The sequence below is a fragment of the Amaranthus tricolor genome, chromosome 3 (assembly GCF_026212465.1).
Source record: "Amaranthus tricolor cultivar Red isolate AtriRed21 chromosome 3, ASM2621246v1, whole genome shotgun sequence".
NCBI classification, from domain to species: domain Eukaryota; kingdom Viridiplantae; phylum Streptophyta; class Magnoliopsida; order Caryophyllales; family Amaranthaceae; genus Amaranthus; species Amaranthus tricolor.
In genome coordinates, this window is record NC_080049.1 from 21,416,787 (window position 1) to 21,432,250 (window position 15,464).

Sequence of the window (15,464 nt, forward strand, 5' to 3'; positions counted from 1 at the left end):
TGACTGCCAAGAAGAGAGGAAAAAAGAAAATTTGAGTTTGTTTTGATTCCATGTGTGATGCTTTCAACATAGAACCTTTATGCTTTCAACACAAAACTGTGATGATTCAACAAAATTGTTATGAATAATAATCTCAACAATATTCAAGTTAACATCATCAACACGAAAACAATTGTGTTGACGTGTGATGCTTTTGTATAAAACTGTGATGTTTTGTTTGTATGATGCTTTCTACTTCAACTTGTGTTGCTTTTTACAAAAAACTTTAATGCTTTCTAAATCAAATATGTGTTACATTTATTCAACACAAAATACAATACATAATACACTACTATTTCATATAAATTTTTGTAAGAAGTTTAAATTGAACTGTTTTTTCTTATTATATTCTTTTTATAAACGTGATGCTTTCATACATCATACACTACCATTTCATATATTCTATGCAACATTTATAAACGTGTGATGCTTTCCACATAAAATCGTGATGCTTTCAACAAAAATTGTGATGATATTTGTGATAAATTGAATGATAATGACATTAAAAATAAATTAGTCTACATATAACTAATTCTAACAATTACAATGTTAAAATAAACAGAGATTAGTCTAAAGGCAATTATCCTCTTCATAAAATACAACCTACTAATGTTAAAATAAACAGAAAGTAATCTACATACTACTAATACTAATGATTAGATTATTTCTCTAGAGAATCAATCAGAAATTAGTTTACACTCCAAATATAATTGTTCTTCTGAAGCAGGGATTCAATCATTTACCACTGTATTTCATAAACAAGTCACCTGCAAGATTCAATGAACAAAATATATATGTTAAATGTCTAAATGTGGTAAACAGAAACGTTTAATAATGAAAGTATCACTATTTATCAAAGAAAGTACCAACATAAAATTCAAGAGGTAACACTTTTATATCATATTGTACTTACTTATTTTTTCTTATGTGGACAAGTATGACTATTGTGACCTGCAACTTTGCCACAAGTTTTACATTGTCTTTGCTTGGTCACCCTTTGCTCTTCTTCATCTTCAGTATCCTTTTGTTTTGGATCTTTTTCTTTGCTCTTGCCTTTGTTTGAAGATTGTTTGGGGTTTTGAATTGTAATTGTTTTAGGAGCTTCACAACCCAAAAACTTTTCTAACTCTAAACGTTTTGTCTTCTCAACCCCACGATTCTTTTTTGCTAAAAGCTCAGCTGAATACAACTTTATTTTTTGCAAAAGTTCAACCAAATCATCCTCATCATCTTCTGCCAAACTAATGTATCGATGTACCTCATTCCAAACATCTCCTATAACCCCTTTTCTAGATTCCATAGCATTATTACCATCCAATAATGTGCCATCAATATCATAGACAGGTGTTTTGCTAGCATCTCTTGTCCACCTTTTCAATATGTAAGGTTCTGGTATATACTTAACGCCTTTTGCATGCAAAACCCATAATGCATGCTTACATAAGGCTCCTACTCTTTTGAAAAACTTACAAGAGCAATCAACATACAATGTTTGTGCATCATACACAACTTCAAAAATAGTCCCAGTGTTGAAATGTACCACACAATATACATCCTTGCCATCTCTAACGAAATTCTTTTCAAAACCACTCATCGAGTGCACTAAGAATTTGTTCTTGAACATCCTTAAAAACAACATCTGTGTAGACACTAGAAGCATGCTTTTCAAGAGGGATACGAGTCTTCAAAGGTGCAGAATATAACTTGCATTTACTATCTAGTGTCTGCATCATATAACGTTAAACATCCATCGCACTTTGAAACCTCATTTGGAGTTCAACTAATGTAAGAAATTTGTTCACAAAGTAATTGAAAAAATTGTTCTCACTTTCCGACCTAGATGCTGTTCTAAGCAAACCACCCATATAAAGATCTCTAAAATATGCAGGCACCCACATTTCTCTAATATCATACATACTATTCAACCAGTCATTATTTCTTAAATTAGCATGCTCATAATCCGACATCATTTTTGACAACTGATCTTCAAATTCATGGGGCTCATTATCCCTATTATATACAAGTCTATTAATTCTTCTTAAAAACTCATCATCATTGCGTAACTCAATAGAAACTTTATCAGTTAGTTTCTTCATTATATGCCAACAGCAGAATTTATGAATAGACTTGTCAAAAACATTGGGTAGAGCAATTTTTATGGCTGGATCTTGGTATGTTATAATGAAATCTGGTTGTTTTCCATCCACTGCCCTCAAAAAAGATTCAAATAACCAAGTATAAGAAGATACATCTTCCCTACTAATAAGACCGACAGCAAAAGTAACACATTTTTTGTGATGGTCAACACCCGTGAAAGGAACAAAAATTGATTATACTTGTTAGTACCATAAGTAGCATCCATAGATATCGAATCACCAAACAATGAATAGTTTCTCCTACTAATATCATCTGCCCAAATTGCCTTCGATAGAGATTTAGTATCATCAACCTCAAAATCAAAAACAAAACTAGGTGAAATTTCTTTCTTCTTAACAAACATTTCCACAAACATTTGCCTATCAGATTCATTAATAAAACACTTTAAATCCCTATAAAAGTTTTTAAAGTTATCAAGTGAAGCACCTACTTTTAAATAACTTCCTACTTGTTCTTTCCACATCCTATATGAACTTGTTGGACCTTTATTCAAGTTCAAATTGTTCATAATGTATTTTTTTGTCCAGTGTTTAAACTAGATGACCCTTTTAAATGTTGCCTAGAAATAGGTGAGGCAAGAATGTGGCTATGGGCTTTAATAAACTTAAAAACCCAATATTTACCCTCTTTAATCCTTTGAAAAACAATTTTAGCATAACAATATTCACGAGTTACAAGCCTTCTTCTCAATGCACCTAATTTCTATTCCCTCATCCCTTGTTTATTACACAAATAGTATTTAGATGTAAAAATACCTTTATAGACTTTCTTAGTCCCTGATCTAATGTCAAAACCACAAGCCTTAGCATATGTTCCATATACTCAGTTAAAGAAGTTCCAGCCATATCATTATTATCTTGCAATGCAACCTAAAACAAAAAGTAAGATATTTTTGTGAAAAACTCATCCCATTTCCTACCCAAAAGTAACACTGTGCATATACTTTATTGCGTATTATTGATAAATAGAGGCTTACCATGAGTTGACTTGAAAAGTTTGCATTGTTATTACCAAGGTTAGAAATGGCTGTAAAAGTCACAGTTTATAAGGGTTCTATATGCTCAGTTAAAGATGTTCCAGCGTTATCATTATTATCTTGCAATGCAACCTAAAGCAAAAAGTAAGACATTTTGTGTAAAAATCATCACATTTCCTACCGAAAAGTAACACTGTGCATATACCTTATTGCGTATTATTGATAAATAGAGGCTTACCATGAGTTGACTTGAAGAATTTGCATTGTTATCACCAACGTTAGTAGTGGTTGTAAATGTCACAGTTAGTAAGGATTCCATATGTTCAGTTGAGCCGCTAATTTCTTCAATTTCATCCTAAAACATAATCCGTAACACAAATTTAACCAAAAAGCAACACCTTTTATTTAAAAAGAAACACAATTCTTTGGTAAAGGTAATACTATTCTTACAATCATACAATATAAGCAACACAAAAATCAAAGCACCATAACAGACCATAAAAATAAAAGCACTACAATAATACACTATAATACATTATTCCTACAATAATACCAGTTAAATATAGGTGAATAACAGACCATAAATCGCAGACCATAATACCATTTAGAAATTGATACAAACATTTCAATAGGAGTGAATAATAGCCTTAAATCGATGAGAATACAGCAAAATGGATGAAAGTAAGCATAAATTAACCATAAATTGATACTAACCATAATTAAAACCCTCTAAAATGTTGGAATTCAAAAAGCGCCTCAGGTCAAATCGAGAAAAATCGCAACTTTAACGAAAATCGCAAAATGATGAAATCGCAGCTCAAAACCCTCAGGTAAAATGAAATTGAAGCAAAATGACGTTGCAGCTTAATGAATCAACTTTAGTGAAAATTTGCAGCAAAAAAATTGAAAAAATAGCAGCAAAAAATCGCAACAGAAAATCGCAGGCAAAAAGAAGGTGAATTCAGAATGAAGAAATGCCCTTATGACCGAAATGCCCTTAATGACCTTAAATATTAGCCTTATATTATCAGCCGTCATATTTGATCTAATGGCTTAGATTTTGGTTTACATGGTTCTCATATAAGGTTAGTTCTCACCTGAACTCAACCCTATATATATATATATATATATATATATATATATATATATATATATATATATATATATATATATATATATATATATATATATATATATATATATATATATATATATATATATATATATGTTTATTTGGTTGTATATTTCAAACATTTGTATATATTTAGTTTTATATATATATTTATTTACTTTATCATATTCTCCAAGTTTTGACTTACGAATGTTCGGAGTTTTTGGCGATGAATCATCCTGCCTGAAACATACATTGACTTGTAATAACTTATTCTAATGTCTCTAATGCAAATACAACAAATAACAACTCAATAATTAGGAAAAAAAATTAAAGTAAAGTACCTGTTTGCAGTTAGTAACTGCGAAAAGTCAAAAAAGACAAAATAGTTCGGCTATTTTGTCTTTTTTGACCTATTCGCAGTTACTAATTGCGAATATCCCCAAACCACAGATTTGAGATTTTCACGCTTACTTTTGGAAATAAGTTGAAAGTTATCTTATTTGGTTCATTTTGTTGAGAATTTGTCTTATTGATTTCAAATTTTCTACAAACTCTAACTCTTATACCAACTTTGCCCTTAAACAGGCAAAAAGACAATGAATATACCCAATCTTTAGTGGACAAGCTAGGATTCTGATTTTGCCTTGTATTAAAGTTGCATATCTTTATAAATATTCATTAGCTATGTGGGGAAAGTTGGATGATAAATTTATTCGCATTTAAATTTTTAGATTATAAAAGTGCATTGGTCATAATCTTGAACGCTGTTTTTACCCAAAAAAACCCGACAAATTTAAGCTGGCCATATCATATAATCAGTTAGCCTCCGCAACAAACATCCTATCCTGAAACCCAAGGCTTCTTTAGAAAACCTAGAAAGTAGAAATACTATATCTCAGAGACTTGCAAACAGAAGCAAAAGTGCCACTCAAAAAAAAAATATTCAAATTGATTTGAATAAAGTATGCATTCAAATGTCTGAGGACAAGAATTGTGATGAACAGCAACCTGACAATAGAAATCGCTTTAACAAACTAAATCCACAGCAATGAGTTTCAAATCTAAAAGAACAAACTTTAGCCAAACTTTTGCTATAGATCTTTAAAGAATACGATAGTGCAGTGTATACAATGAACCTGCTACAGTGCCACTGCTCTAACAGCTCTAATAGTGGAAAAACAAATGCCACATGGGAATCAGTATTAGACACATCACACATGCTAGTGCGCATGAGAATTGAGAATTAGCCTTTGGCACATAAGGGAAGCCTAAAGAATGCTAAAGTAAAGAACATACGAGGAATAGACAAAAGAAAAGCACATTTTGTCACCTCATGCAACCTGAAATCTTGGCGCTAGACATAATCTGAATGAGAACCAAGTATACTTAAGCAAGTTTTACCAAGAGTTCTGGCAGATAATAGTGTTCAGAACCCTTTTGAAAATATTGTTTCCTCAATCAGTCTATACCTTTGTGAATGCCTAAAACTATACTCAAAAGCTCATATTGGGAGACATAGTGTTGCGTTCATAGTGGGAAGAAGGGAGTGCCATAATGATTCTAGTTGCTAGATGATATATTAATGCCCTAGTCGGAAGTCATGCCCATGCTGAACAGAAAACGAACTTGACATAAATATTGACGTGCATATTCTGAAGCAAAACAAAAGTAATTAAATGATAAGAGATATTACCTGCATCGAAATGGAAAATATGGCCTTTCATCCATTGGTGACATTCATAATAATTACTGCATACATCTTGGGTGGAATGACCTGATATTAAAATACTCTTCAAAAAAAAAACTGATATTAAAATAAATGTGTGCATGCAGAGATGTAAGTCTTGAAATAATAAAATTCAAATTCTTTTAGTAGTAAAGCTAAACGGAAGTCAGCACTCTTGGTGCAGAAAGTTGCCAAATTAGCAGCATCAACCAGAAACTAAGCTGAGCTAGAAAAGCTCAAAAAGTCATAAGCCTAAGGGTCAAGAGAAAATAAAATACTAAAAACATTGCAACTATTTGTAAACAATTCACCCTGAAGCAGCTTAGAGCGCGAAGGCGTGAAGGGTATGGGAGGAACATTTAAAAATCAACATTCCATTACCCCTAATGCCATTAAAGGCTCCCACGGGCTGTGGGGTTTGGGAGTCGGGTGTACGCAATGTCGCAATCTTGACCTTGTTAGTGATAGCATCATGTGTAAAGTCACCTCGATAAAAGTGCTTATGACTCAGTGAGTCAAGGAGAAATAAAAAGTATGGAGTAACAAAGTAAACATCAAGAAAATTTGCAATTTCTATATCTCAATTGGCGCAGCAACCACGATGAAATGCCTAGTTACAAAAAGAAAATTTGCTCCATCAATTTTCACTTTATGAAGTGAATGAAATTTCAACATCAAGCATATTCTAGAGAACTATAATTTTGAAAGCAAGGGAAATCAAGCAAACCTCATATTATGTTGCAGCTCTTTGCTACAATTGATGCCCAGTTCAAAGGTAAATGATGCCAAGACTCAAGAACCAAAATGTTTGGAGGATTCCATGCTCCGTTGTAAAGCTATTGTTGATATATGTAACGGCATCAATGGTGAAAGTGAAACTGGCAGCTAACAAAGGTTTCTGCAATACACTATAAGTAGCTCAATTGTCAAACCTCAATACAGAAGGAACACTTTATAGACCAGACCTAAACTAAACAAACACTCCAATATTTTTTAAAAGATCATAGTCCATAAGAAACGTCAAACATGCAGCAACCAAAGGGCATTATCAAATTAGGACTCATCAGAACCCAGGGCAACAACTCTTACACATGAAGGGACAAGAATTGCCTTATAAATAATCTCTAAAACTACGGAAGATATCATGTGAAGTAGGGAAAGCATTTATGCTCGTGTTCAACTCCAGAATCCAGAGTCCATACTCTATATTCCAGTGCCTCATTCACCAGAATGACGGCTTACTTTACATATAGGGATTAAGGTTATAAAATAAGGAAACTAAATCAATCATGTAAAGTAATGTAAACAAAAATCAACATGAAAAAAAATTGGGAACAGCAGTTTATTGATTAAACTCATGAAAGAGTGAGTTACCTCTCAAATGATAGATGAATTTTTTCACGTTCAACAGCCGCTGCCTGTAGCAGCCTCACATTCTGGTTTGAAGTCAAATGGAACCATTCTTCACTCAAGCTTAAGTACCATATGCAACTGAAGACATCCAGGAAACATAATTTGTTTTCAGTCTTCTGGAGCAAAAATTACCGAGAAGACCTAGTTTAGAGATTTCAGCGGTCAAATTCCCTCTGATGCACCTGAGATACCCTCAATCAAAAGAGAATACGTGTGTGGTTTTGGGCGGCAACCATTTTTCTCCATGATTTTTACTAGCATAGAACAACAATCAACAAGTCCTCTCTTTAGCAAGCCTTCAATCAAAATTTTCCAAACTATCTCATCATTATTATATCCACAATGAAGTAGACTGCAAAATACTGCCTCTGCTTGATCTCTATCACCCTTGTCACACATTCCACAAATAAGCAATGTATATGATTCCAGGTGAGGCAATTCACCCAATTTAACCATGTTATTCATCAGCTTGAAGGCTTCATCATACATTCCAAGCATGCAGCTACATTTTAAGATGGAGTTACGGATGCCTTCATTGGGTTCAATTCCTCCATGTCTCATGTAATCAATCAGCAATTGAGCTACCTCCAATCGTCCTTGCTTACATAACCCATCAATAAGAGTGTTAAATGTACTAAGACATGGTGCACAGCCATGTTTAGTCATGTTATCTAAGAGCTTTGCAATTGTTTCAAAGTTTACGATTTTCCAAAAATAAACTAAATCGTGAGAGCTAGCATTCAAGAGTAAATCATTACCAGTTCCTTCACCATGCATGATAGACCCTTTTTCTTGTAATAAATGCTTGATCAAAATAGAATAAGTGAACTCGGAAGGTTTACAGCCAGCATCCATCATGCTCTTAAGAACACCAAAAGCTTGACTTATTGACCCTAGGCGACCATACCCATCAAGAAGGGCAGTATAAGTGACAACATCCGGAAAAACGCCTCCTTCATTCATAATCTTCATCCACTTTTCTGCCTCCTCTAAGTTTCCCTGGCAGCAATGAGCGTGAATAAATGTAGTATAAGTATAAGAATCAGGGCTATACCCTGCTTTGAGCATTTGAGATAGCATTGTACAAGCATGATCAATAAATCCACCTTTAATTAACCCATTGATAATTATCGAATAGGTACATACATCAGGCTTCACATTTTTCTGCATCATTTTAGCCAACAGTGAAGCCTCTTTCAAATTTTTCACTTTGCACAAACCATCAATTAGAGCATTGTAAACCCAAGTGTTTGGTAAACACTTATCTTCTATCATTTTCTCAAACAAGGCAAGGGCACTATCAATGTTCCCTGCTTTGCAATAACCATCAATCAACACAGAGAAAGTTACTTCATTTGGTTTCACACCATTCTCCTTAAAAGTGACAAAAAGTTCATGGGCCTCCTGAACCTTTCCTCTTTTACAAAGAGAATCGATAATAATATTACACGTCCATTCATCAGGTAGCACCTCACTTGCCTTCATCAAACCAAGCAATTGAAAAGCACTCTCAATGTGGCCAGCTTTACATTGCCCCTGAATCAATGAGTTATAAGTAATCAAATTAGGAGTATGTTTACGTTCAACCATCTTATCAAGTAATGTCATAGCAATCGGAACCTTTTTAATTCTACAAAGCCCACAAATCAATGTATTATAAGTTCGAACATTAGGATAATAACCATTCGTCTCCATTAGGTTCAAAATCTCACACGCCTCCTTAACCTTCCCCTCACTACAATACCCATCAATAAGGGCATTATATGTAACAACACTATGACTCATCCTCTTCTTTAACATCTCATCAAACAACCTCCTAGCCTCATTGAGCTTATGCTCTTTACACATGTAGTCGATGAAAACTGTGTAAGTATGGGCATTAGGCACACATCCTTTCCTTCTCATCTCATCAAACAATTTCAATGCCTCGCTCCCTCTACCTCTACCACACAACGCGGATATAAGAATAGTATATGTCCGAACATTAGGATAACAACCATCATCATACATCTTAAAAAACAAATGTAACCCCCTATCAACCTCACCATGCTCACAAAATCCATGAATGATATAATTATATGAAACCTCATTCCTTTTGCACTTCTTCTGCGGCATCTCAGTAAAAACTCTGTATGCACTATCCAAATCCGTTTTCCTACAATGACCTAGAATGAATGAAGAGTACGTAAATGTATCCGGATTCAACTTTGCAGCAAAAATCTCACTCAAAAACTCTTCAGCTTTGGCTACATTCCCTAATTTACAGTAACCGTTTATAATTGTATTAAAAGTAAAAATATTTGGCAAAATCCTATCAGATAACATCGTATTATACAAAGTTATCATTTCATCAATCAAAAGAAACCTACATAACGCCATAAGCAAAAAATTACAACACCTCAGATTTAACCTGAATCGAAAATTCTCCAAATCATGAGAATTCAACTTCATTAAAGTATTCAACACAAACCTAACTTCATTTTCATCATCAACACAATACCTGATCATTGAAACCCTAACTTTCTCCGCATTTCCTAAATTACTCGCTCGAATCAACATCATCAATAAAGAGGCATGAGATTGTGCATTATGCTTAAACTTTGGTCGGTTTGAAAGAAAATAGAAGAAAGATAAAGCAGTTTGAGGAGAAAGAGAGTGAGAGTCGAAGAGTGTGGAAACATGAAATGGAGAAATGGAAGGAAGGATGCGATTCAGAGAAGGATGTTTTTGCCAATTTGGAGAAGAGAGAATGGAGGAGAGATGAGAAGTAATATCGTCGGAGAGCTTGTTATCAATGGCGGCGGTTATGGCGGTGGTTGCAGATGAAAAATGGCAGTAACGGATGATGCATCGGAGGGAAGGGAGATATCCATGCATTTGAAAATGACTTAGATCACCAATCGGAGAGTTACGCCGGTGGCGAATGATAGTCGCTGGTGATTGGGGGGAGGGAAGGATATTAGGGCAGATCTCGGTAGTCCGCGAAAAAGAGGGGGAGAAATTATTGCAAATTGTAGGGATTGAATTCTTTTGTTGCTGAGCTGGGCCTTGGGAAATGATGGGGAGGAAAATGGATTGAGAAATCGGGGAAATGGTGGGGAGGAAAATGGATTGAGAAATCGGCTCATCTTGTATGAGATCATCTCATAATGAGATGTGCTCATATATTAGTCGATTTTCCTAGTTAATCACTCTAAAATTCATTTTATTGTACCTGGATTAGTCATGATAGCACCACGAAACTATCTTATTTAAGAATTTATGTGAGAAAATTCGGGTATTTGACTATTTCTGGATTAGTCTTGGATTCAAGATAGCCATGAGGGGGTGTTTGGCATGTGGGATTTGAGGAAAAAAGATGAGACTTTGTCTTCAAAATAAGTCCAAGTTTTTGTTTGTTAAAGGGAACACAAATTCGAAAATTTGAAATACATAAGAGAAAAAATAAAAAAAATTAACAAAATAAACTAAGTTTTAAACTTATTCCAAAAGTAAGCGTGAAATTCCAAAAGTAACTGCGAACAGGTCAAAAAAGACAAAATAGTTGTTCGCAGTTACTAACTGCCAACAGCTATTTGACCTGTTTTGACATGTTCGCAGTTAGTAAGTGTGAACAGCATGCTGCACAAAAACAGGTCAAAATAATTGTTCGCAGTTAGTAACTGCGAACAGCTATTTTGTATTTTTTGACCTGTTCGCAGTTACTAACTGCGAACACAGCTCCAAACCTCAGGTTTGGGAATTTCACACTTACTTTTGGAATAAGTTTAAAACTTAGTTTATTTTGTTAATTTTTTTTATTTTTTCTCTTATGTATTTCAAATTTTCCACAAATTCTTACTTAAGATCGTCTTACAAAAGACATCTTAAGTTTGCGCCAGCCCAATTTTTAAATTTAAAAAAAATAACTAAACTTTCTAAACAATGCTTTTAACTTCCATTTTCAATTTTCTTTTTTCTCTTTCTTGACAAAACTACTCATCTTCTTCTTTTAAACTCCATTTGTGGTTTTCAATCTCTATCTTTCTCCCTCAAACTCTATTTTTGTTTATTCTCTATTTATCTTCTTCAACATTTGTAAAACCATCAAAATTATGTATTTATACTTCATCATTTTCGTTTTTAAAGCTTTCATTTTCATTTTTTGGGTTGATTGTGCTACATATTAGTTGGATTTATAATTTTCTGATTTTTTTTAAATTAAGCTTCATCAATAGTATAAATAATAATGTTGAATAAGAGAACAATTCTACTGTTTAGGGGAACTTAATAAAAGCAATTGTGGTTATAACTTAATATATTGGGAGTTATAACATAATATATTTGGAATTATAACATAATATATTTAGGGTTATAATCATAATATATTTGGAGTTATAACATTATATAGTTGGGGTTATAACAAAATATATAATTGCGATTATAATGTAATAGATTTGGGTTTATAACAGTATATATTGTGTGATATAATACTACAAAATTGATATTATAATAATACAAGCAAATATATTATGTTATAAAACCTCAAAATTTTAAGTTTTAATTCCAAATATATTGAGTTATAACCCCAAATATATATATATTGAGTTATAACCCCAAATATATTCTGTTATAACCCCAAATATATTCTGTTATAACCCCAAATATATTATGTTATAACCCCAAATATATTATTTTAACCCTAAATCATAAAAATTAGCCATAATTTTCATCTTCAACATCACTGTTTTCCACCATTGATAAAGCTTAATTTTTTTTTAAATGTAAAAATCTAATTTATTACTAAATGATGTTTTATTTTGCTTGGGAATAGGCAATTTATCAGAAAACTTTTCATCTTCCAAAAAGAAAGCAGTTTTCTACATTTTTTTTAAAACAACAGTTTTTTTAAAAAATAAAAATATTTACTTAAAAGAGAGTCTATAAAAATGCGAATAGGAAATAAGAATAAAAAGGGAGAAATTCCCTAAGAAAAATATCTTGGGGGAGGGTATGTATTTGAGTTGAGACTTTCATTTTATCTCTTTCTTACAAGTTCTTACCATGACAAACAAGGGATGAGACTTTTTTATCTTCAAAGTCTCAACTTAAAACTCTCATCTTAAGCGCTCAAAAGTCTCATTCCCTTGTGGCAAACAAACCTGAGGGTATATGTGACTTGTCAACGGAGCACATAATTGTATTTGCAACAATTTTTATTAGAGACTATTTTACGGTGAGACCACTCATACAAGAGTAGCATAATAGATTTAATTTTGTTTATTTAAAAAAAAAAAAACTTATCATACATGACCACTAAATTGATCAATTTAATTTTATAATTAATATCTTTAATGTCATAATTGATGTCTTTAAAAATTATAATTAATCGTTTGTTATTGGAATATTCTATATGGTAGCAACGTAGTATTTTAAGAGACGTCAATGGTAGCAAATCTTAAAAAAAAATTCTACAGTGTAACATTGTACTGTTGTACTTAAAGCTACCATAACATTTTTACTCAAAATCATACATATTCCTGTTAAGTTGTGAAATTACTTATTTGCCCTTATCTTCTTTCTTTAAATCAACAATCACCATCTTCATCATGATTCATCTTCTAGGTGTTTATTTTCGTCATTTTCACTATATTCATCCTCTTCATCTTCCTCACGCTTTTCACCATTTTTAGATTTCTCTGTTATTCTAGGTATATTTTTTCTCCCTGTTGGACCTCTTAAATTTTGATGATGACTACACTTTATTTAAACAAATATGTTTTTAGAGATTGTGTGCAGGTCGATATCCGGTCGTGATTATGATCGTTGATAGTACCTATGACTTGGTTCATGGAAATGTAAGTGTCAAAAGGATCCGAAAGATGTTATAAGAAGTATATCGCTTGGGATGTAAAATGGAGACAACAGGTCTACTGTTCCTAAGTTGGATGTTCTAACAAAACTGAAAATTGGAGACAGCACACTGTTCCTGAACTGGAGTAAGCTTACGTCCACTGAAAATTCTGGTTATTATTTTAATTATTATTTTTAGTTGATGTGTTAATTAAAGTTAATTTGTTGCATTAATAAATTATTATATCTAACGTGTGATTTTCTAAATATAAGCCTTTATTTTAGGATCTATATTTAGTGAATATTGGATTTACTAAATATAGGAACAGCAGCTGAGTCTTAGCTATTATTAGCTAAACGTAACCGTCCCTAATATTAGTACTAGGTAACCGTCCCTATTATTAGCTAAAGGCAACCGTATCTAAATTTAGCTAAAGTAAACCGTGGTTATTATTGGAAAAGAGAACTGCAGCTAATTTTAGTATATGGGAACTGCTGCTAAAGGGAACAATACCTATTATTAGTAAATGGGAACAACGGTTATTGTTATTATAACCGTGTACTTGATTTAATCAAGTCTTATGCCTACTTTAAGGAGATAACCGTTTGTTGGTTTAAATCCACATTATTCCCATGATTATTTTGGATAAGGAATAATGGATTGGAATATTCCATTTTAATTAGGGATTTTAGCTCTATAAATAAGAGATTCGGCTGTTCCTCAAAACTTGCCTTAGTATGAGCCATTAAATCATACGTAATTTTGGGAGAATTTTTACAAGAAAATTTTGTTTTAAAAATGCCAATTAATTTATAATATTTTCTTGTGCAACTTACTGATTTTATTTTTAGAGAATTTTTATCCTTTTTGTAAGGGTTTTTGAGAGTATTTGTAATTAGACTCGGGTGAGTCTAAGGGGGAATTTGATAGCTTTGAGTGAAACTAGTGTTGAGTTTAGCTTTTAGTGAAGCTAAGTTTGTTGCTTTGAGTGAAGCAATTTGAGAGAGAAGAGTTGGCCTAGTTGATGCGCTTCGAGTGAAGTAAGATGTTTAATGTAATTGTAACGAGCTGCCTTAAACATAGTGGAGAATTTAGAAATCCCGAGGGGTCGTGGTTTTTCCTTCTAATTAGGCCTAGAAGGTTTCTACGTAAAAATCGTTTGTCTCTTTTATTATTTTGCTCTAAGTTTAAGCTTTATTTATTTTATTCAATTCCGCAAAAACAGAGCAAAAACGCTTAAACTAGTAACAACAACAATTCACCCCCCCTCTTGTTGTTGTTCCCGTTCCTAATTGAGTCTACACTCCATAATCAACCTCACCATCACTTCGCACCTTTTCTGCAACCTTCTTATTGTCTGACTCAAATTCCTTTCTCTTCTCATGAGAATGTTTGAGTTGGTAAAGTAACCAAAAGTAAATAGCCACCAAGACACAATTTTGCGAAATTTGCTTCACTCTAATTTCTTTGGATCTATAATTCCTACTAGGAGATTGTTTATACATTGTGATATTTCAGATAATCAAGTGCAACAGCGAAAAGGTTAAAATTTATCACTTTAAGATTATAATTAATCTCTTTAAGATTGTAATGGACTCCTTTAAGATTATAAGTAATAATTGATCACTATGCATGTAATTACTTATAATTTACCAGTATACTTTAAGGTTAAAATTAATCATTTTATATATAACTTATCACTTAAAGATCAGAATTGATTACTTTAAGGTTAAAATTAATCACATTAAAAATGTCATAATTGATTCATTTATTATATACTTTGAAATTGATCAATTTAAGGTAAGAATTGATTATTTTTTTGTCAAAATTAATCACTTTAAAAGGTCATAATTGATCAATTTAAGATTTTACACTTTAAATTAAAATTAATCACTTTAAGGTTATAATTGATCACTTTTAAGTTAAAACTAATTACAATCGCAGCCACAGAAAACAACAAAAAACAACCAAATCGAAAATGAACCAACCCCATAGTTTGTGTTGTATTTGCACAAACTCTTAGTGATAGACGACATAAGTGGAAGCGTTTACAATAAGAAATTTATCCCACTTCTTTATTAATATTTTTTAAAAAAAGGAATATACAATAAGCAAATTTACTTTGTAGTATGTGCACGTATTTCAAAATAACCTTCTTCCTCGATCATGCTGTTAGCTACATTTTATCTTTATTTTTATCCCTATA

At 32.4% G+C, this 15,464-nt stretch overlaps 2 protein-coding genes across 12 annotated transcripts; both read right to left on the reverse strand.

The window, feature by feature from the left end:
* Nucleotides 1-217: 217 nt before the first annotated feature.
* Nucleotides 218-10,517, reverse strand: LOC130809289 (pentatricopeptide repeat-containing protein At5g65560). 11 transcript variants are annotated; one of them, XM_057674993.1, is made up of 8 exons: nucleotides 7,387-10,517; nucleotides 6,740-6,920; nucleotides 5,980-6,076; nucleotides 3,411-3,527; nucleotides 3,173-3,304; nucleotides 2,952-3,065; nucleotides 953-2,488; nucleotides 225-806 (listed from the first exon to the last, which is right to left on the reverse strand). In XM_057674993.1, the coding sequence occupies exon 1, from the start codon at nucleotides 10,300-10,302 to the stop codon at nucleotides 7,588-7,590; it is 2,715 nt and encodes a 904-aa protein (XP_057530976.1). In that variant the 5' UTR covers nucleotides 10,303-10,517; the 3' UTR covers nucleotides 225-806; nucleotides 953-2,488; nucleotides 2,952-3,065; nucleotides 3,173-3,304; nucleotides 3,411-3,527; nucleotides 5,980-6,076; nucleotides 6,740-6,920; nucleotides 7,387-7,587. The 11 variants fall into 11 exon arrangements, with proteins under 11 accessions (XP_057530986.1, XP_057530980.1, XP_057530978.1 ...); XM_057675000.1 differs by having other exon boundaries at nucleotides 953-2,245; nucleotides 7,387-10,506; XM_057674997.1 differs by having other exon boundaries at nucleotides 219-806; nucleotides 953-3,065; nucleotides 5,980-6,622; nucleotides 7,387-10,506.
* LOC130808453 (protein FAR1-RELATED SEQUENCE 1-like) lies at nucleotides 953-1,699 on the reverse strand. The gene has a single exon (XM_057673930.1). The coding sequence runs from the start codon at nucleotides 1,697-1,699 to the stop codon at nucleotides 953-955; it is 747 nt and encodes a 248-aa protein (XP_057529913.1).
* Nucleotides 10,518-15,464: the final 4,947 nt, after the last annotated feature.